Below are 21968 nucleotides of genomic sequence, written 5' to 3'. Positions count from 1 at the left end.
TGCGTGTGTGTGAATCAATGTGATAAAGAAATCTTTAAACCATAAACTGGTGTCTGTTTTCTTGTGTATATATGCTTTTTCTAAATGTATCATTAACAATATGCACTTTTAAAATCAGTTTTTTAACTCCTGTAACAGCAGTGTTTTCAGTGACAACTGGCTGGGACGGGCTATTCTAGCATTTTTTGTGGACAAGACCTTTAAAGACACCCAGCTGAAATGAACTTGGCTCAAACTGGGTAATTGTTAACCATTAAACGCATCTTCCCGCAGTTGATCATAGAAATAGGTTAGCAAATGTAGCATCACAAAGGGTTAACTTACGCCTCAGCTCCTTTTGCTTAGCGCCCAGCTGCTCCGCTTCCTCTTCATCTGAATCCAACGGTTTCATTGAAATATAAACCTGTTAAATCACTCTGAGTTGCTAACTAAAGACGTTAAGCTATATACAACGAACATAACAACAGCCATCATGTCCAGCGCGTCACAACGGTCATCAAGAAGGTGGTGTTAGTTTTAATACAACTGCTTGCTGAGAGGGCGGTGTTGTGATTTCCCATTGTGAACCAACCTCACCGCCCTTTCCAATGATCTATAGTGTAACCTGGATACCTAAACGAGGCAACCAGATGCTGACACTTCCACTTCCGTAAACTCAAACAAATGTGGGGTTTGTAGTCATTGTTTGGGGTCTTAACTTGTGGTTTGATAACGAACCTGTGGGCAATGCGGGGTATTGCAGCTTAACATCTTGTATTATGTGGCGCTTCATACTTAAAGCCAAAAAGTGTAACGTAATCATGCAGATGAGGATATTTAGTTGACGGAAGTGTACCCTTATTACGCTATATTTCCAGCTTGTTTGCCACACATCTTTACCTTTATCTTTAACTACTTTGAGTGGACTGAGTCACAGGTCTGTTCTCAGTAAGACTCAAATTTAGCAGTTCTCATTGGTTTAAAAAACATCACTACATGAGAGCATTTTAAACTTTTAATAAATGTATTTGTGTCTATAAAACTTGCAACTTGCACATCTGTAGAGGCACCATCAATACTGAGAGGTGCATTAAGGTTTTAGGGCAACATATGCTCCCATCCAGGTGAACTCTTTTTCAAGGAAGGCCTTGCATAGCAAGACAATGTTAAATCACATACTGCATCTATTACAACAGCATGGCTTCATAGTAGAAGAGTGCCGATGCGAAACTGCCCTACCTGCAGCCCAACTGAAAATATTTGGAGCATCATCAAACACAAAATTCAAGATGACCAACACTGAGGAGAAAGCTATTTTGGACAGAAATAGGACAACGTTTCTCTCCTTAAAAGGTCCAGCAACTGGTCTCCCCAGACATTTACAGATTGTTATTTTAAGTGTATATTTTCAAAGCTGGAAATCACAAAAAAGATTAATAATTATAAACAGTTACTTCCACAACATGAAAAACGCGATGCTGCCTCTAATTGGATGGGATAAATATATGTATATGTAGCAGCACCAGCGATCACAAAAATTACAAAACATCCCATATTTGTGTCTCCCTATGGAATATAGATGTGACTATTCAAAAGCATTCTTCAGAAGTGTCAAAAAAGAACGTCTGTGTGAGTATTTTACTTATTCTCTGTCCCCTGGTGGATAAAAACCACCGGTGCAACTACAAGAAAAGTGATTCACCACAAACGGACAATGTTGTGGACAGTTGTCTGACTGTATGATTTTGAAACATCTTCTACATTAGACTTCTAGACAACTGGAAGCCAGAATGCAGTGACTGGTTATAGAATCTGGAAAACAGCTTGAGGAAGAACAAATCCTGAAACTAGAGGGTTAATGATCCCCTGTTGTACTGGCTCACTGTGTTCTGTTACATCTTGTCACTTTCGGTTCCCTTATCGGCTCATCTTACAGTGACTCATCCTGGAGCTCTCCCACATGTATGCACATACCTGCACACAGGAATTGCTGATCGCTTCTTAAATATCTTGGAAATGCTTTTTTCGTTATCATTTACTGGCCAGCTGGCTGTGAAATTGTGGATATTTCACATGTAGAAAATGGTGACACTCAGTTTGAACCCACATTATTCATACTGAATACTGAATGAGAAATAAATGCTTTATACGAGGCCATATTTTTTAATTCATACATACAAAGGGACATTTTTAAGAATCAGTCAGTGCATTAGTTAACTATTATAACGACCCAACTACAACCATCTCCCCATGTATGTATTTTATATTTCTTAAAGAGATTATCTATTATTGGCCATATAAAGTAATAGAGGAAATATATGTATATCAGTTAGTGTTATTTTCTTTTATATGTAGTTGATTCTTGTTTTTAATCCATAAACACTCTGACTAAACCTACTTCACTCTCTGTGACAACTGAGAAAATATTATTCTTCAACAAAAACAGGGTTGGAAGCCCCAGAGGAAATATGAAATAACATATCTTTTGTGAGTTAAGAATATCTTTTTCAAGCTTTTCTCCAGGTCAAGTATCAGCCATCAAGATCAGCATTTCTTTGTGAGTTTTAAGTAAACCCCATTTGTAGACAGTTTTGAATAAATTCAAACACACTGTTACAATTTGTACATGAGTGTAATGTAACTATCAAGTACTAACAATAATTACAGATGTGGAATTTTGAGTGTTCAATCATTCATTTATTTATTTACTTGTTGTGGATGGGAGAATGTATAATAGCTGATAAATACAGCAATGAATGCTAAAGATATACTTATACCTTATATCTTATATATACTTTCTTTATGTGCTATTTGCTTGATATATGTTAGTCAGTGACAAAAAACCAAATGGAGTAAAGTTGTACCTGAAATGTACACAAATTATAAGTCAGCCAAAAATCCTAGAAGGTTCACCAACTAATTTGCAGACTGATGGAGTATACCGAGATCTGTGTATGTTAGCTGTGCATCATCTACAACCTAAATGCAGAACACTGACACTGACTTTGGGGTTTGGGGGGCATCCAGAGAACAGTTACAGAATCATCATTAGTTTGTGTGTGTTTACGTGATTCTGCTCAGTGAAGGGAGTAGCTCATGTTTGCTGCTGCTTACAAAACGGTCAGACAAAAGTAACCATGGATACACCCGCTTCCTATTGCACAATACCAAATAACTTCCTGTTGCATGAGCCACGGCTGTACTTTTGTTTTTTGCGACATTCAGCTTTTCAAAAGAAGAGGCAGTGAGTCAGAGTTTGGGGGATTCATTCATGAAAAAAGAAAAAAAAGACATTGTCCTGAAATCTAGATTGGAGATTTTCATTCATAATTTATCGTTGACAGCTTAAATGCTATACTTTTACCTAAGTATCCACTCCTGATGGTATATTTCCACACTTATCTGTATACTCTCTTCACCAGCTACCAAAAAAAGTACAGTATCAGCAAAGGCATGTCCATAATTCTTAGGATAATGACAATGATGATCATGTCATTGTAGGTCTAATCCACAATATTCTTTAACGTTTTTACAATATAGTAGTTCTATATGCTTTGAACATTGCTATAATTTTGACTACTATGGAAAGAAAACAAATGAGTCTAACAGATCTAATGAACTCCTGTAAAAGTGGTCTTTGAACTTAAAGACACATTTTCAGATCTAATAAAGGTCATAATACAAAATTACATCAGGACACACATCCTTGTGCTGATTGTTAGTTTGATGAATATTCAATTTGCATATATTTCTCTCATTGCAAGTATCTATCATCATAATTTCTACAGTCTTGCTTAGCGCTACACGTTTCTGGCACTGACTCCTAAAGTAAAACTTTGCCTGTGTTCTTGTCAGAGTAACTGTTGTATTTGCATGCTGGGGTATTTCCAGGAAACCACATCAACCTACCATCTGAAACACACGCACAACTTTGCAGTTCTCACACTTGCTAAATGTCACCTTGTCCCTGCTGTAGCCTGTATAAGCCATTCTCCACCTGTAAATGCTATATCTCCCCTCACTCCAAACTCCCCCCTCCCACCAAATAATCCACTCCTCCCAAATGAGCTGTGTGTGTTTTTTTACATGAGGGTGGGGGCTCCCTTTTTTCATTACCATTATAAACTCCCCCTTGTAACAGTCTGGAAACAACTGAAAAATAAGTTGTAAAAAAAAAACAACCAAACACTTCCTTTGGAAATCTGCAACAATGAAAAAAAAGAAATGAACAACAGAGGCTGAGGGAAGAATGGAAAGCTAACCCAGTTAGGCGTATGGGTAAATGGTGCATTTTGCAACATCTAAACCAGGCTTAAGTAATGTGTTATCTACTGGCTTTTGCAGCACCCACAACGCACTTCCGACACTGGCGATGGATTATGTGCCAATAGTAAGCAAGTGTTTTTCAGCAGAAATAAGTTTTGAGCAACACACAGCCATGAGGCAATGCCATGACAAGAGCAAAATGTTGAGCCTCAGAGAATATACAAGCGTACGTGAGGGAAGAAATCCTTGTAGGGGAGCATGTTATATATATATTCTGCAAAAGAGAAAGTACTCCTCTTTCTCTTTACATGTCAAGACACACACACACATTTGTATGGTTATCTTTGTAGGGGCATTCATTAAAGATGATTCATTCCACAGCTCTAACTTTAGCGTATTTAGCTAAAAACACACAACACAAACTCCGTACAAATATAGCAATACAAGTACACACACATACACACAATGACTTGAGTCAAGAACCACATTAGTCAGATTTCTTAATAAAAATAATTCATTTCAGGACGACATATAAATAATTATTGAATCACACAATACAGATATCTTGATATGAATAAATACTTAACAAATAAAACCAGGCTTTTTTTCATACAATATCTTATTGTCAAAAGAAACTCCCACACCATTTGCATCTTTTGTTGCACTTTCTGATCTTCAGCCAATGCTCTTCCGACTGTTGGAATGTCCCTCCACAAGTCAGAGTACCATTCCTAAATGCCTCAGCAGCTTAGACAAATCATGTGCAACTTATATGACCTCCTCCCAGCCAAACTCAGTCAGAGCCCCAAAGGGGTCCTGATGAGCTGACTACTAATTGGCCTTTAATTGATTAAGGTTCGTCTAGAGGTGATTAAAGCACACAGAGATCTACGCACAGGCCGTCAGCATGTGGGCTGGCCTGACAGCTTTAGATACAGTTGAATGAAAAGGCAGACGGAGAGCCTGTTTGTCATATCTGACTAGAGCCACAGATGGACATCTACAGCAGAGGTGGTGTCCAGCAGAGGTCCGAGGGGAATAACTGTTGCAGCTGATATCACATTTGAGTTAGTCTGATAAAGGCCTTATGCTTGCAGATAAATACTTCTTCGTATTTGAAACTCGCAGAAAGATAGTGTCTATTTGGGGATTTTCAATGAAAGATCTTGATCAGCTCTAATGTGTGATTACACAGAATTGAAGATGTCTATCTGCGGCTCTCTTATTAGTCTAGAATAACCCAGGCTGGCCATTTTAAGGAGGTAACAACAACTGTTTAGCAATTGATGGCACATGTTTGTTTTTTTTTGTTTTTTTCTTTTTGTCTTTTGGCAGAAACAAAACCAAATATATCAAAATACATTAAAAAAGAAATCCAAAACAAACAAAAGAAAACAGGAATGTCAGTTTTTTTGTGTGTATTCCAGACGCACACATGCATGTGTTGTGTGTGTGTATGTTGAAGATGAGGCATCAGGTTGGAAGGTCCTATCATATGGAATAAAATCCATATTCACAAAAGCATTTTAAAGGTGGGAGCCCTGATCTATTATCACTGATCAGGCCCCTCTGGTCTATAAAATTTCATTACTACTTAAAGGCAAAACTTATCGAGGATCAGCCCCAATACTGTGCTGTTGTAGAAACAACACAAAACACATTCAGATAAACAAGATTAGCCAAAGCAGGCAATGGGATTGCTTTCTGAAGCTCTGAAACTGTCACTTGGGCACATCTAGTGGGGTGGAGCAGAGAGGAATGCATCTCTTTACGAGTTTGTTTGCCTGCACATCACCTCAGGCTTGGGTGAGGCATACAATCTCACAGAGCTGTGTTTGCATGTGCATGTATGCATATCTGTGTATGTGGGGGTGAGGAGGATAATAGTCCAGACTGACTGGACTTCAAGTTTTTACTATTGTTGCCAATCCACTTCTGACAAGACTGGCAACACGGCGTTTGTGTGCATGTGCAGGTATGTGAGCGCATGTCTCGAATGCATTTCTAGGTGCTTAAGTGGTAAGTAACCATGAAAACAATGTCCAAGGCAACAGATCTGTTTTGGAGAAAAGGGGAACTATTATAGGGAGGAAAGAAGGAATAGAAGGAGGGTGGGTCCTGTCTCAACTGTGTTCTCTGCCTTCTGGCCGCTAACACCAGCAGCGTGTTGGCTACAATGAAGAGGCTTGTGTTTCTGTACATGTAGCACCTAAACTAGCAGGGACCAGCCCTGTCTGTCTTTCACCATTCAGACACATGGTTGGTTTGGACTTTCCATATCAAGCAATTTACATGAACTTAGAAACGTGAAAATACTTAAGTTGATTTGCTGGAAAAGATAAATTTACATTTCTGTTCACTGATGGAAGAAACTTAAATTTTTAGCCTTTTACAATATTGACTGCATGAGCCTCTTTTGGCGAGAGCCTCTTTATTTGGAGGGGACATGAATGAGAGAGTTTAGAACTAAGCTAAAAAGTGGTGAAACATCATTTCACTTCATTTTAAGCACTTGACTTGCTTTGACCAAGATTACCTCACTTCTGCTTACTACTTCCATATATTTGTTGCTGGGCTTTCCCAAACCACTGCTTCCCTCACTCACGAGAGCAAATGCTAGATAGACAGGCAGACAGATACACAAATGGGTTAAGACAGACAAACAGACAGACAGACGGGGGTGTAAATCCTTGGCTGTGGTCTAGAAAGCAATGTCAGATGCTTCTTGTTATGTCAACATACAATCATTTTGTCCGGCACGATTCACTGCGTACCTCTAAATACATATTGTACACAAGAGTTAAGTCAGTTGCTCTGACATGTAGCCAAACCTCTCACCGTGTAAGATCACACGGCAAATCAGATGATAGTAATTGCACAAAGAGGTATTCTGGAGGCCATGTCTACTGCGAACACACACACACTCACCACCCCCCAAAGTACACACACTCTCGCTTCACATTCTACATGGGGGGGGGGGGGGGTTGATTTTCAGGCCATAAGGTTACTAGTTAGTCACTAGCTAGTTAGTTAGTTGGTTAGTTAGTATCAGAGGTGCATTGACTGGCATGAGGAGCCCACAGCAGGGTGACGGCTCTAGCGTGCTAGCTATGTGTTGTCATCGTTGTCATGTGCGGTAGTGCGCCTGCAGTCAGCCACGGTAAATCTGTTTGAAGTGGTCACACTCGTTGCAGTAGCCCTGTTTCTCTTGGTTGGCGTAGTGGTCGCAGCCCTGCGTCCGGCACCGCTGCTTAGACTTCTCCTTGGGCGCCTGCGCCCGCCTGCCTCCTTCTCTGCCCTGGCCCCGCGTGTGGCACTCTGGACAGAGATCTGTGCAACCTGGGGACACATTACTGCAGCCACTTCGCCGGCACTGAGTCTGGGTTTGGGTCTGGGACTGTTGCGAAGATCTGGGTTTGGCTGCTCGGTCACGCTTTAAGAGCAGAGAGAGAATAAAGACAAAGAGGAGAAATGTCAATTGGAAACTGTGAAAGGAGAGCAGCAAAACAAAGAATAAAAAAAAGACAGATGATTGATAAAATGCATGACAATTGTAAAGTAGAGCAAGGAAAAAGTATCGGAGACACTCACCATGACCAGAGGAGGGGAGTGTGGTGTGCGATGTGCCACTTGGTTGAGCCGTGCACTTTGCTCTTTGACGTAACACTTATCACAGTAGCCCTCCAGCATCGCCTTACCAACTGCACCACATCCAGGCCCACGACACCTTGTGGCATTCTGGAAGCCAGTTTCCAAACCATGCCGGCTCTGGACTGGGGCAGGTGGAGGAGTCATGTCTGGAACAGACAGTGGCCAACATAATGAATATACCTTGTGATGGAGTTTCCATTAAATATCAACAGCAACTCTTACAAACTGACCACATCTATTGATCAGAATGACTTTGATAAAACATTTTTTCCAGGTCTGAATAACACTGTAATATGATAGAAGTTTTGCCTCAGGACTTACGGTGGTTGGTCTGATAGTCTACATAGCAAATAGTGCAGAAACCCAACTTCTCTGGTGTCCCAAAGAACTGGCAGCCGGATCTTTTACAAAGGCGGGCCAGAGGGGTCTGCCAGGCTGATGTGTGCCCTGGGGTTAGGGTGAGGCACGGCCGCTCAGTGTCTCTGGCCTGGCTCCAAGCAGAGGATGAGGCCTCAGTCCTGGGGGTGCTCTGCTGTGGCTCACCCCTCTCTGGAGCCTGCTGTCTCTGCATGCAGGGTGGACACAGGCCATTGAATATCCTGAATGCCTCCTGTCTGCACATGCTGCATTGCTCTGTCTCTGTTTTGCAGCCCCCCCACTGGGTCCAGCCAGGGCCCTGGGCCGGGTGGGGGACAACAGGCCCCCCATTGGGGCCTGGAAGTCCTGTAGCAGCTGTTCCAGCTGTAGGAGGTCCATGGTTCTGCCTTGAGTTAAAACAACGCTCGCAAAGTCCATCATGTTCTACACTGAGGGTGAAGAGGCAGCCAGGTGTCTTGCACTTCATGGCGTGAGTTTCACTGTATAGGCTGAGGCTGGGAGCAGTGGGTGGAGCAGAGCGTGGGCTGGATAACACCACCCCTCTCCCGGAAGAAGAGCACGGGGGGCTGCTGCTTCGGGCTCCTCTGGAGCTCACCTCAGTCTCTGATCCGCCCATCACCCCTACTCCACCTTGCACACCTGCTCCCTTGGTTTGGACCACACCTTCTATCCTCGCTCCTCCACCTGTGGTGGCCTGTCGCTTCTCAAAGCATTCATGGCAATGAGGCTGCGTGTCCACAGAGACATAGAAGGTGCAGCGTGGTGTGGCACAACGTATTTCAATGAGGGAGAGCTGGGAGACAGAGAAGGGTGGTGGGCGCTGTGGCTGGGCAGCCCACGCCTGCTCCTTGTCCTCCTGCCAACGCTGGTACTCGTGGTTGACAAGCTGCAGGTAGTCCTCCATCAGGTTCATGTCTTCAGGAAGGTTGCCCTCATCCAGTCTAATACAGAGACATACAATGTTATGTCATTTTCTTAATGTCATTGTTTTAAAAGTGCTGACGAAGTTTCAAGAACTTCAACTAAGATCTAAAAAAAAAAGTTACTCAATCTTTAGCAGAGGGAAACTGTGTTTACCTGTGCATCAATGAACTACAATGAAATATCAATTCTTTAATTTTTTCACATCCATATTGTCAACTCAGGGGAGCTTAAAAACTGTAAGTACCGTGCAGCTTTCATGATCCATGTTGTGTCATGGCCCAAGCCTATGACAGGAATCTCTATCAGCTGCAAGTAGTCATTGAGAAGCCTCTCTTTCTGCTGCTGCTCCTTTTCCATCAGGAAGTGAACCTTCAGCTCCTCAAAGCCCACTCGTCTTGGGTTGATCAGAGGTACGGCTCTGATTTCTAGAGATAAAGAAAAAAAAAAGAGTCGGTCCAGATCCATCGTTAAACGGTCACAAAAGGATGAGCAGGACGTTTTTTTCCCCCTCTCTCTTTGTCATGTTAGAAACATAAAATCTGCTGCTTTGTGTTTCCTACCTGGACCACTGTCTTTGATGGTGATGAGGGGTGCAAAGTGCTGAGAGTCATAGCCAAGCACTATTGGGTATTTGTAGCACTCTGTGGGTGGCCAGTGTAGAGGCAGATAAATCCCACCCACATTCAGAGGAGAGATAGAGGAGCCTGATTTCATACTCCTGACCACCTGGTCTGTTGAAGAAAACAATTTTAGAATTATTTTTTAGTTTTCAAAACAGCACTGGGCATGACCAACTTCTACTTTATCTTAGAACACATTTCAGAAGTTAGCATGTTCCTGAATCAAGTCTATCCAACAGTTGAGAAGAGATATGTTCACAAGGGCAGGGAGTTTTCTATGGCCAATGAGGAGAAATGAGTGTGAATGTGATAAAAAGTGAGTACCTGCGATGACAATGATGGGTCTGCGGAGAATGTTGGAGAGGACAAAGATGTGAATGTCCTCCAGAGAGTCAAATTGGAGGCCGTTGCTACTAGAGACCGGAGATGCCATCTTTACAATCTTATCCCACTCCTCCTCCCAGTTCTAGGAAAGAGCACACACAAATGGTTAAAACATAAAGCAGTAAATACTTTCAACAAGACTTTTGACATGGATTTAACCCCGTCTTCATACCATGGTGGTGTATCGGAGTCCAGTCTGGGTGAACTCCTGAGACTGCAGCAGCTCTGCCTGGAAGCGAGCTTTAAAGACTCCAGTGTCTGTCTCTTTCAGAACACCGTGAAGAGCTTTCCGAAGCACCAGGTCTGTATCCTGAACACCTAGCATGTACTGAGAGGCCGCGTGAAGCAAACAGTTCCCATCTCCTGTAGACACACACACAGGAGACAATCACTTCATAGCTTGTACATTGTACATGGGATACAAAGTCCAAAAGCTGTGTGTGGATGCACACACATACAAATTGTCAGTGCATGCAGCATACACAGCGGACAATTGCTGTGTGTGCACACTCAAGCGTAACTAAAGTCTGGGGATTTCCAGGCCGTCAGGCCAACTGTCACACTATCTGATTTGTGGATTATTAAATGACCGTCATATGTTTAAAAGCACATATACTCTACAGACAAGGCTTTGTCTTTACACAGGAAACCGTTACAAGAAAAAATACCCCAAAAAGTCTGCACAACTCCCAGAATCCCAGACACTTTATCGTCTTGTTTTAGGTCAAAGAAAGAGAAACTCTAAACTCCACTAACTTCCCAGAAAATTAAAGAGTTAGTTGTTTAAAAGGCATGTGTGCTTGTGCATAAAAAAAAAATCCTGGAATTTTATTGTCTCCTTTGCAGCTTTGGGTCTTTTTCTCATTGTGAAACAGGAGAGCCCACATTTGTTAATGTGTGCAGCTCTGAAAAACCCTGTTGTCACACTAAACGCAGGAATTTCCCTGTGTTAACTTCTGCTATTTGTGCATGTGTGTGTGTATGCGTGTGCATGTGTGTGCATGTGATCCCCTCCTATAATCCCAACACATCAGTGCTACCCAGCTGGTCCTGTACTTTCCGCAGAGGCGTGACTTGGACCTTATGGAATGTAAGCGTTTTAACTACTGCTATCATCAGCTGATAAAGGCTGAGATTAATGGGCATTTAGGTAACATGTGCCCTCACATGTTCAAACACAAAGGAGACATACAGGTACTTTAATGTGTAAAGTTGGTCAACCTCTTCAGAGGTAGCTCACACATCTAAAGCATGCACTCCTTTCTCTGCAAAGTAATGTGCTATAAAAAAGGAAATGTTCAAATGCTCACAGGAACTGTTCTTTCAAAAGATGTTGCTCCTGCACAGGAAGAGTCATTTGAATTTATACAAACTAGTTAGTCTTGACATCAGAGATTCTAAAAATGTGTTTTACCTTGAGGTAAGTGTGCTGTGGGCCAAGCTGTGATCAGATTTATCAAAATATATTTTCCTGTGTTGCGAGACGACTGTAATGTGAGATACACTTGTTTTCATTCAACTGACGGAACATCCCACTGTACTTGAAGGAAAAAACATCCACTTCTATTTCAGACTAGCAAGCTGTTGTTGCATTTCGGTGCTCTTGCATCACTCAATGAAAAATATAAAATGCTCAGCTCTCTAGTGATAAAAGGCATTCTCTGCAGAGACACGTACACACAGAGATGTATATGAATGGGATCACATGTCCACATGCAGACTCACTTCCTCTTGATTATAAAACAACAGACTTTTGACCCTGAATCGAGGTAGCAGGTGACTAAAAATGAAAGACAGTGGCCTGGTTCCATCCCTTTAAATATACCCCCCTCGTTAGTGACAAGGTGACCAAACATGCCATCCATGTGATAGTCTTCAACTCTTTGTTGAGTCACATTGGTCAAACAGTGACACTTAGAAAAAGCCTTTAACACCAGAACAGCGTAGCACAAGTCTTATAAGATGCAGCGATGTAGAAGTGTGTGTGCAGTCTCTGCTCTTACAAAATGTGGAGTTAGTGTATTGTAGCTGAACCAATCCTGCGTGATAGGGACACATGACAGACATGGGATGCAGTTTGGGAAAAACCCTCTGATCCGTGCTAGACATTCAAGAAAGAAGACATGATAAAAATTTGAATGAGCGATTACTTTATCGTGTGGGAAATAGGAAACGGATATGGCCCCGTTACTTTAATTGGATTAGAGTGAACGTTTTATGAGGCTTTTTTTCTTTGCTTGTTTTTTTATGATGGTCAATTCTCTTTCCTAGTCTTGAATCTCCAGAGGTTTGAATCATTTGTACACTCACACAGAGCATGGGAGCAAATTTAAGTCCCAGTTGATGTTGGACGTTCTCTGGCGGACTTCTTCTCTCTCACATTCACTGTCTGTGTCTGCTGAGCTCCAGTGACTCAGCAGCAGTCAGTCAGTCCTCTGTGTGTGTGTGTCTTGTCCGTCCTCTACTCAAAGTCACGTCTGGGTCCTTCAGACTCGTACAATCCGGTTCTAAATTCGGTCTCATCTTTATGACGTCATCTACGCAAGCCAGGAAATTCCATGCAGGTTACTGGCAGTAGAAGTCAGTTGAGCTTGCCATCAATTCAGGGGTCTTTCTGAAGAGGAACCATGCACTGGTGAGAGTTACAGTGACTCATTTAGTTATTACTAACTTCAGAATTTGAAGGGGACCCTTAGGACATAACAAAAAGCATCCAGTAAGTTACTCAGCCATCCAGTAACTCTTCAAAGAATATTCTGAGATGAGGTTAAAGTAGGAATTTCTCACATGAGTAAGACGAATATCATTTCCTCTGGAAACTCGCATGTTTAAAAACAAATTTACAATGCTGATCGATTTCCACTTCCTTCTACTGCTGTTAATGCTACAGCTGATGATTCCTTTCAAAGATAGTTTTTTCCCCCTCACCTTAAAATAGATATGATGTACACACCAGATGTGTGACTGAAATAAAGAAAAAAGGGCCACACTGAGACACAGTTGGATTTAGGAACATTTGATTGAAAAAGGCCTGATGAGAGAGCTGACTCCCACAAAGACAGAGGCACAGACCCCTCAGTCAAGGTGATGGGCAACTTAAGATGAATGAACAACTTCTTCTTTTTTTTCTTTTTTTTTTTAAAATCATTGACATTTACACTCCTAACACACACACCTACACAAAAAAGTAGGGGACAAACTGGAGGTTGTAGCTGCTGTGGAAACGCTCGGGTCTGAAACATCATCGGCAGTAAACAAGAATTTCCCAGTACAGAGTTCAGAACTCAGCCCCCTGTTTGAATGTTTGCCAACTCTGTGATGTTCCCGCGTTACAGCATCCACGTAACAGAAAACATGACTTAGTGATGGGCCCGTCTGAACTCAGAAGCGCGACACGGCGCAGTTAAAACCAACGGTGCTGCTAAATGAGTCTGTACGAAAGCGGAACCCATGCATCTCGCTTGTTGTCATTTACAGTAACTCTGCCAGTGAGTAATGACATCTCAGAATTTACATATCAAATACCCCTGACTCATAAATATACACCTTTTCTGTCACAGAAAATGAAACAAAAGTAACACACATCCTCTGTGGGGAACAATATAGATGACTACAGTTCCTAAAATTGAGGAGACAGTTTTACATGAGCTCTGAGGCCCATCTGTCGGGTTGTTCCTGTGGTTCAACTTCTGCTCCAACAGCGTTTCCTTAAATTCATCCATTGATACACAACAACTAAATCCTTTGAAAATCTGTGTGAAAATATTAACAAAAACCTAAAAAAAAAAAATACCCCAAAGAAAAGTAAAAGTACAGACTCCAGAAGACTCAAAAACAGTCGTTACCCAGCCCGAGTAAAATCTTTCTTACCATTGGTGCGTAATGGCACCATCTTCTTCAGCTCTCGACACCAGTTGAGCTTCTTCTCCTGCTCTAATGAGGCCTGCATGACCCGGTCCAGGATGGCGGCTTGCACCACCTCCCTGAAGGCCTGGGGGAAGTGGTTCATGGCGATCATCTCCAGCGTGTAGCGGTGCATTCCCCGCAGGTGGTGCATGAGGCCGCCGCTGGCGGCAGGCTTCACCACGTCGTTGGGCACTCGCTGACGGATCTTCACTGCTTTCAGCAGGTTTGAGACAAACAGGAATTTGGGGAGGAAGTTCTGGCCCTGCGACATGGCGAATGGTTGGCCGGGAGAATGGAAGGAGGGGAGGAAGAGGAGCGAGGAGGACGAGGAGGCACCAAGCGGCGATGACCGAACAACGTGGAAACTAGACAGAAATAAGGGGAGAAGATTTGTTATTTCACAGCAGAGGGCAGGAGAAAAGAACAGACTGCTGGGACTGCTGGGAAATTTTCAGTGGAGAGTCCCCTTCCTTATTAATTGAGACTCAAGACACAAATGAATTTACAGTTTGTTTGGGAAATCACCCATCATGCAAGATCATCCTACTGAAGAAGTTTTTTGGTGCTTTTTCACTGGAGATTCTGCAAGGCCAAATTAAATGAAGAACACAAAGAACGCTTTGTATTTGTGTTTGCTTTTTGCCTTGAAGGTTTTCAAGAGTTTCCCCCTACAGGGTGTCCCACTGAGATCAAAGCCTTCCGACAACAAAATGGTGCTGGGAAGGCCTCCTTCATCCCCAACACCTCATCAGCTGTCAAACTGTATCAGGTTTTTGTTTAAAGAACATTCAGGTTGAAAGTACAGACACTGAGCCGTCTCAGTACAGGAGGGAGATAAACTTTTGTATCTAATAAAGTTAAACATCATTGCCACTGGTTATCTCAACAGATGCACTTGTTGTACTTTCTATACTTAATACTTGAAAGAATTAAGAGAAGAGAGGGTTTAAACGTGCATTTCAGACAAGTGGAAGAAAGCTTTAGCACATTAGCTCACAGGAAGTAAAAAGTGATGGTCAGCAAGTAAGCCAGGAGTTTTGCTTACTTTTAAACTTCCATCAGCATCCTCATTTCAATCAGTTATCAGCTGACAGTGAGTCAAAAAAATGTAGTTAAAAGTTAACAGCTAACTAACACCTTAATGCTCCGCTTCAACTGACCTCTGTGCCTGAACTACCCAAACAGCAGCAGGTGCAACAACAGACTAGGCCACGCTAAAGGGCCAGTCAGTCACTTCTTGAAGGACTAGACAACAGACACCTGGATGTCTGGGAGCATGTTGACAGAAACGCTGGTGTGTTGTGTTGTCACAGCAGGCAGACATAAGGCAGGCAGACAGACTGAGGCACAATGGTGGACGCTGCGGTTTAGGATGGCTGGCTACACAAAAAACACAATAACAGGAGACTTTGCTGACGTTAAAGGCTTACGTAATTCCAATGACAACTACCTTTGAAACAATGTAGCGTCCGTCCGTAGCACACCGCGGGCACTGACACTGTGTATCGGCGCCGACGTTAGATTTGGCTGTTTAAATGCTCTCTTATCCGCTTGAGGGTGACGTCTTTGTAAACAATGGCTGTCAAAGCCACTGTCGTGAGCAAGCTTTACGCTATCTCCATGTCCCCAGAAACACGACCGTACATTACTCAAGGCCCAAACGTGATGTATCCACTGAGTCTCACCCGCTTGGTGGGAGCTGTTGTCCACATGTGGAGACACAAGGTGGAAGGACTGGTGTCTTACCTGTGTAATATGTCGGGGTAATAACAAAGCCTCCCGGATGCTCAGGCTAGTCCTCTCTCAGCCACTTCACTCAGCCTCACCGCTGCGGTTCTCGGCGCCATTCAACCTCCTCTTTTCATCAGTATCAGATCTATTTCAGAGCCTTCGCAGCTCGCCGAGCTTTTTTCAAAAGAGTACACACGTCCGCTAACGCTTATTTTTAAAAAAAGGGGAAAAAAAGTCAGGGGATTTCCACACGGGGACTTTCCGTCCACCCATTTCCCTCTCTGTGTCACAATCTGATGTAGTTACAACTCGCTGCAGCCAGGGGGGCCTCTAGCTGTCTGACTCAATATTGAAAAGCATATCCCACCTACTGAGCACAAAGAAGCGTCACAGAGGGAGACAGACAGGTCGCGTCACACTCTATTTCATGAGGCAGCCTCAGAAATAAACCATTAACCTGCAATGAGACCAGCCCCAGCAAATGACTCAGGAAAACGAAAGAAAACACTTATCATTTAAAAGAAGGAGGCTTTGACTTGTTGACTGCATGCATATGTGTTAGAGTATCTAAGGAGATGACTACAGCTTTTGCAATGATGATGTACTACTGCCAGGAAATTATATTTTTTTGGAGCTCAGAGGGATTAGACACCTCAGAGGTAAAAACAAAAAAACGTTAATTTATAATTTCACAAGTTAAAGAGTTAGTTCATTATCTTCTCGTTTGAAGCACATTGAAGTTGCAGTCTTATCTTACTTTGGTCATTTGAATTGAGGTGCACAACCTACACAGATTGATAAAACGCTTAAAATAAAGAGGTAGTGGTGAAAAAAAATCTACCTTCTCATCCATAACATTACACCTTAACCAACAAGACGGTCTCCTCTTGTCCTCAAATAACATCTGCCAAAAATAATCTTAACTGCCTGAGAATCATGACCAGTAATACCACAAAGGGAGTTTTTATTCAGTCCCACCGAAAAATCTAAATCAAAAATATTTTTCTCACATGCAAACTGTTTTTGCCTGAACGTAACTCTGCACATTTAATATTGGTTGAATATGGGGCTTTCTAAAGTAGTTATGCCAAACACAAACAGACCGTCTTTGGCTGCAGATATCAAGAGAAGCATGCAGCACCCATCACCCAACATCCAGCTTGTCTGTGATTGGCAAATAACCTGAAACGCGACATGTGTCGAAGCCAACGCTGTTTCTGCACCTGTTGGTTATGGCGGTTAAGAGGATCTACAATTATCGGAGTTCGGCCGAGCACAGCAACTTTCTTAGTGTGGTAAACCAGCTTCGAGGCTGCTGCGCTTTTGTTTCAGCTCTCATATGTGGCTCACCTATGTTGCATGTGATGACACAGAAAGGTGTGATACATCTAAATGGAAAGAATGGAGAAATACGACCTGCTTTTGTGTGCCAATGCACATTTACAGACAGGTTTTTGTCGGTTTCCTTAACAATGCATTTTACAGTTTATCCAGTGTAAGGGTGCCGACAGGCTCACAGTATCAGATTACAACTCCACAATTTTCTATTTGTCTAACCCCCAAAACATAGAAAAACAACAGATCTTCAATAGGACTAATGAGTGCATAAAACATAATTATATCAAATATTTATAAATCACAGTAAAAAAAATCTTCCAGATAATTCATCACCAAGGCTAAGCTGAAAAAAACTTGAACATGGACAAATGTTCATTTTTAAAAGTAACTGAAAGGCTGAACAACAATCTGACTCACAGAGTGTCTTTCGTGAGCATACACAAAGAAATATGGGCAGAACTTACCTGTTAAGTAAATAAGAGCTTAAACCTTGTGTTGTATCCACCACATAAATCTTTAAACAGAGGACTGGATCTTATCTACTCGTTGTTACCCTATCCTGCCCACCAGTGTGCTGATTCACTCCTCCCTTTCCATTTTCCTTTCTCTTCCTTATGGAATGATTTATACTTCTGTCTTGTGTTGCCCCAACACTGACCACAGTTCAGTTTTCTACCTACTCATACAGGGAACAGAAACTAATTATCACCTGACATGCATTTTTAAGAGATAAGCTCACCTAGTCAACCTTACTTTTTAAAGCTCAATGCTTTTGTCCATGAGCTGACATTTAGCACACATTGTAAGTCAAAATTAACAGTAACCTTTATTAACCACACAAACTTCCTCCACAAAGTATTTAATGAATTTATGGACTCCTAAAATACCTTTCTTTGCTCTGCTTGAACTAATGAGATGTTACTGCTGTGTCTATTATTAATAATACTTAAGGCTAAACTTTCCAAACATTTTAAAGGTTCCTCACAGGGTCACATGCAGGATGAGTCACAGGCTGGAGTGATCAATAAACTAGCTGCTTGTGGAAGCAAAGTAGTACAGTCACCAGTACATGGAAACCCCCAAAGGAGACAATTGACCCACTGCACTGCTCCAAATCTGTTAAAGTTTATCATGTCATAAATGTACATGGTGGGGTCAGATATGCTGAGAGGAGTTCAACAGAAAATTTACCTTCGGACTATTTCCACACACAAAAGATTTATTGAGAATACCAGAACACCCCACCTCCACCCCCAATTATAACTAACCTCAACGTATCAGACCAACAGTACACACACTAAAGTAATACTATGACACTGCTGTTTTGTTAGCTTTTTTATAGATTCTACAAAAATCTAAGTCAGTTTCCAAAGATTTAAAGATTCCACTAGCGTTCACGAAAACTTCCCCCTTAAGTGTGAAACATTAAATCTAGCATTAACACATTTAAGCAACCTCAAGGCAGTCAGTACAAATGTGTTGTTACAGAAGTTACAGATGTGCTAATGCAGATTTTCTTCCCCCCTTTTAATCGAATTTCACAAAGTTGGAATGTAATGTGCTCTAGTACTGTTCTTAAGGACAGATCCAGAGCTAATATGGCTAACCCAATCATTTGCAATACAACAATACAAACATGATTGTTTACAAAATCAAAATACAAAGATTTGATGAAAAAAATGCAGAAAGGCAGACCTGATGGCATATGAACTCTACATATGACAAATTTTTGGTGAGACGTTTTGAAGAAAAAACTTTTTAAAGCCTCGTTTTGGACAATCAATAAATAAATAGATAAACAAAGTGCAGCGAATGAGCATTTTCATTCCTCAAATTAACTTTCCATATACTTAACTCTATGAACATAATGGTATATAATACTATATACATCATGCTACATATACTTGACAGAAAATTAATGAAATATATTTTACACAAAGCAGGATGAAGATTCATGGCCTGTCAAGTTGACTAATCATGAGAATCATTTACAAACTAAGACCAAAAACTATCAGCCTACCAGGGATTTTACTTTTTCCCATTTCACACAGCTTCACAATCCACTCAGGATTTTTTAGTATTGTACTGTTACAGAGATAATGTTCTGTCAAACAAATACTGTTTATACGTCAAATAGATTTTATTTCAAAGTCACTGATAATGTATTCCATTTAGTTTACATATTTTAATTTGAAAGTGGATTTTAATCACAGGACAGTATTTATACGGTGTGGAATTACCGAAGGCAATGACCTGACAACTTCCTCCATCGCTGCCATCTTGATAGCACAGTGCTTCTCATGTCATGCTGTGTTTAACAACACACTTTTTATAAGCCGGACATAGACATTCCCTTGCTTAGCAAGCTGTCATAAATTGTGTTTACTCTACATCCAATTAAGCTTTTGTTTAGTTGTTTAAAAGTACCCAAAAAGTGATCAAAACTCCTATTATGCTCTGCCTGTCTTTAGGGGTTTTTGTATAAATACAGAAGGAAGAGTCTGACTCACAGGGACTTTGACCAATCATAACTATCACTTTTTATGAAAAAAGAAGGGGGAAAACAGGTGACATCATCTTTAGTTCATAGCTGGCTGTAACGTTTGTGTACCTCTTTGTTCGCTGTACACTCTGCATACTGCATGTTCAGTTTTTCTAAATAGCTGCAGTGACCTTGTTTTTGTGTAAATGTCACATACTGTGCGCGCCTTTGACACATTTTCTTCTGTTCTCCTCCAGCACTTCCTGCTCCTCGCTCTTTTAGGCAAAAATAACCACAATACATCTGACATTTTTTGTCAAGCAGTACCTTATGTTGGAATACTGGTACAGCACAGCTTCCCTATAAGTTCAAAAGGAACAGTACAACTGAAATTCAGGGTTTATGATAATAATGAACAAGTTACCTATTCACATTGCAATCTCCTGGTATTTTAGGTTCTTTACATTAATATATAATCCTCATTCAACATACCTATATTCATACTCCAGAGTCATACATCTCTTCTGTTTTGACAGTGAGGCCAGTCCCTCAGAGTGACTTCTGAACCCAGATCGTTCCATCGGCGCCCCAAAAGCCTTAGGGCCCCATCCCGGTATGAGCTGGCACAACAGCGGGGAGAACCCTGGGGAGAACTGCGAGAAGGAACGTCTCAATGTTCTTCTGGGTCTTCTTCTCAGTGGAAAGCACCTCAGAGGCAGATCGAAACCAACCCCCACTAAAAATCACTTGACATAGCTTTGTGTAGGGGGTTAAAGGCTGACACTGACTTCTTAAGTAATTGTCACACATCTAGTTTTTGGGGCCACCACCCAAAAAGTAGTTTGAGAATAGGCATGTGTAAAATAAAAGTTCATGCTGACCTGGACAGAGGAGTGGGAAGTGGTGAAAGGTGGGCTGAAAAGGTGGAGGATGGAAAAAGTAGAGAAACTAAAAGGCTAAGCAAGCCTGACATCTAGTGGCATCTGTGTAGCAACACAGATTGGAAATATTGACGTAATAAAACCAGAATGGTCCCCTGCAGTTTGAGTGCTTTATCCATCCATCAATTTTATTTACCCACATTATCCAACTCAGGGTTACAGAGGGTGGCGTGGAGCCTATCCCAGCTGTCATTTGGACAGGTCCATCATCAGGGCCTTCAGTACTTCAGCGTTTGCACTTTATTCAAGTTGTTGAGTATTTTCACTTTGAACTTTCTAAAGAAGGAGAAAAAGCAGAAAATACATAAATGCTGTACATTTTACTCCACGGTTACCCTGCAGAGTCAAAATAATAAGATGATATATCACTAATACATTTTTACAGGTTACAATACAATAGACGGAGATGCCAATCCGTTTACACTTTTGCTTAAGTCAAAGCTGCAGGGCTTTTACTCATTAACTTTGACTTCTGTTTTCCTACATTTCCTTAAGTAACAGACCAGAAGACTTAACACTTCGCTGATGATCACACTATAACAGGTGTGGTGGAAACCTGGAAGACCCTCCCAGTAAAATTGCTCGAAAGTGTGATGACTGAATATCTGAATCAGCTTTGTTTTCATCATTCCTACATTTCTCAATCTTCCCAGTTGAGGGTGTGGTGATGCACGATCTGTTCACACAATGGACTGTACTTGTGTAGCGCCTTTCTAGTCAAGCTGACAACTCAAGCTGCTTTAACACCACATGTCAAATTCACCCATTTACTCACACAATCATACAGCATCTCTTAGTCATCCCACATTTGTGTAGCAGAGTGCATAATTTCTTACGAACATCAAAGATTACATTTTTCAACCCCTTTATGAATCAGATATTAATTCCACATTGTGGTAAAAGTCCATTTGTAGAAGAGGTCAATAACCCATCCCTATGGCCTGTCAGTCTGCAAATAAATGCATGAATGCGTTCCAGACACTATGAGTTACATAGTGTGAACTGAGTTTATTGTTTTCTAGTGCCTGTCCGAGCTGACAGTCCATCACAGAAAGGCCTATAACACAGTGAGACAGACAACTCTGCAAGCTCTCATACTTCAGAACTTACGGTGCCTGTTTTATATACAGTATGCATACATTCAGAGAAGAAGGGCATAGCAAGACGCACAATAAATCACTCCAAACTCTTATTTTTTTTTAGTTGTACTAAAATTTACTTGCTTGCTTTGCTTTTAAAACTCAGGGAAATGTAAAGGTATAGCAGGTGTGTGATAACTGTACAAGCACTGTACACAAACTCAAAGGTCAATTTATCATCATCAGATAACCCAACATGAATGTTTTTGGTCTGAGGGAAGCAGCCGAA

General features: G+C 41.6%; 2 protein-coding genes across 6 annotated transcripts in view; both read right to left on the bottom strand.

Annotated features, from left to right (window-relative positions):
* sdccag8 (SHH signaling and ciliogenesis regulator sdccag8) overlaps nt 1-486 on the bottom strand; it is a 42712-nt gene extending 42226 nt beyond the window's left edge. For both annotated transcript variants that reach the window (XM_072390733.1, XM_072390734.1), the window contains exon 1: nt 325-486. In XM_072390733.1, the coding sequence (XP_072246834.1) occupies nt 325-391 (67 nt within the window). In that variant the 5' untranslated portion in view covers nt 392-486. The remainder of the gene's footprint in view (nt 1-324) is intronic.
* A 4255-nt stretch (nt 487-4741) lies between these two features.
* Nucleotides 4742-20347, bottom strand: tnfaip3 (tumor necrosis factor, alpha-induced protein 3). Of its 4 annotated transcripts, none has more exons than XM_072390729.1 (9): nt 20152-20347; nt 14073-14473; nt 10375-10565; nt 10143-10284; nt 9759-9929; nt 9443-9623; nt 8218-9215; nt 7837-8042; nt 4742-7678 (listed from the first exon to the last, which is right to left on the bottom strand). In XM_072390729.1, the coding sequence occupies exons 1-9, from the start codon at nt 20238-20240 to the stop codon at nt 7397-7399; spliced, it is 2661 nt and encodes an 886-aa protein (XP_072246830.1). In that variant the 5' UTR covers nt 20241-20347; the 3' UTR covers nt 4742-7396. The 4 variants fall into 4 exon arrangements, with proteins under 4 accessions (XP_072246830.1, XP_072246832.1, XP_072246831.1 ...); XM_072390731.1 differs by lacking the exon at nt 20152-20347 and adding an exon at nt 17642-17732; XM_072390730.1 differs by lacking the exon at nt 20152-20347 and adding an exon at nt 15855-16127.
* Nucleotides 20348-21968: the final 1621 nt, after the last annotated feature.

This window comes from Leuresthes tenuis, unplaced genomic scaffold (assembly GCF_036924035.1).
Source record: "Leuresthes tenuis unplaced genomic scaffold, fLeuTen1.0.hap1 SCAF_8, whole genome shotgun sequence".
Lineage (NCBI taxonomy): Eukaryota > Metazoa > Chordata > Actinopteri > Atheriniformes > Atherinopsidae > Leuresthes > Leuresthes tenuis.
Note: the sequence above shows the minus strand (reverse complement) of the source record. Positions and strands in the feature narration are given on the sequence as shown.

Excerpts from the sequence above, each read along its gene's own strand:
- tnfaip3 (XM_072390729.1), bottom strand. The coding sequence starts at position 20,240 with ATGGAACGATCTGGGTTCAGAAGTCACTCTGAGGGACTGGCCTCACTG. Across the intron at positions 10,566-14,072 it reads GGTGCCATTACGCACCAATG|GAGATGGGAACTGTTTGCTT; the intron begins GTAAGAAAGATT and ends GTGTGTCTACAG. Across the intron at positions 9,216-9,442 it reads TGGATCATGAAAGCTGCACG|ACTGGATGAGGGCAACCTTC; the intron begins GTACTTACAGTT and ends TCTCTGTATTAG.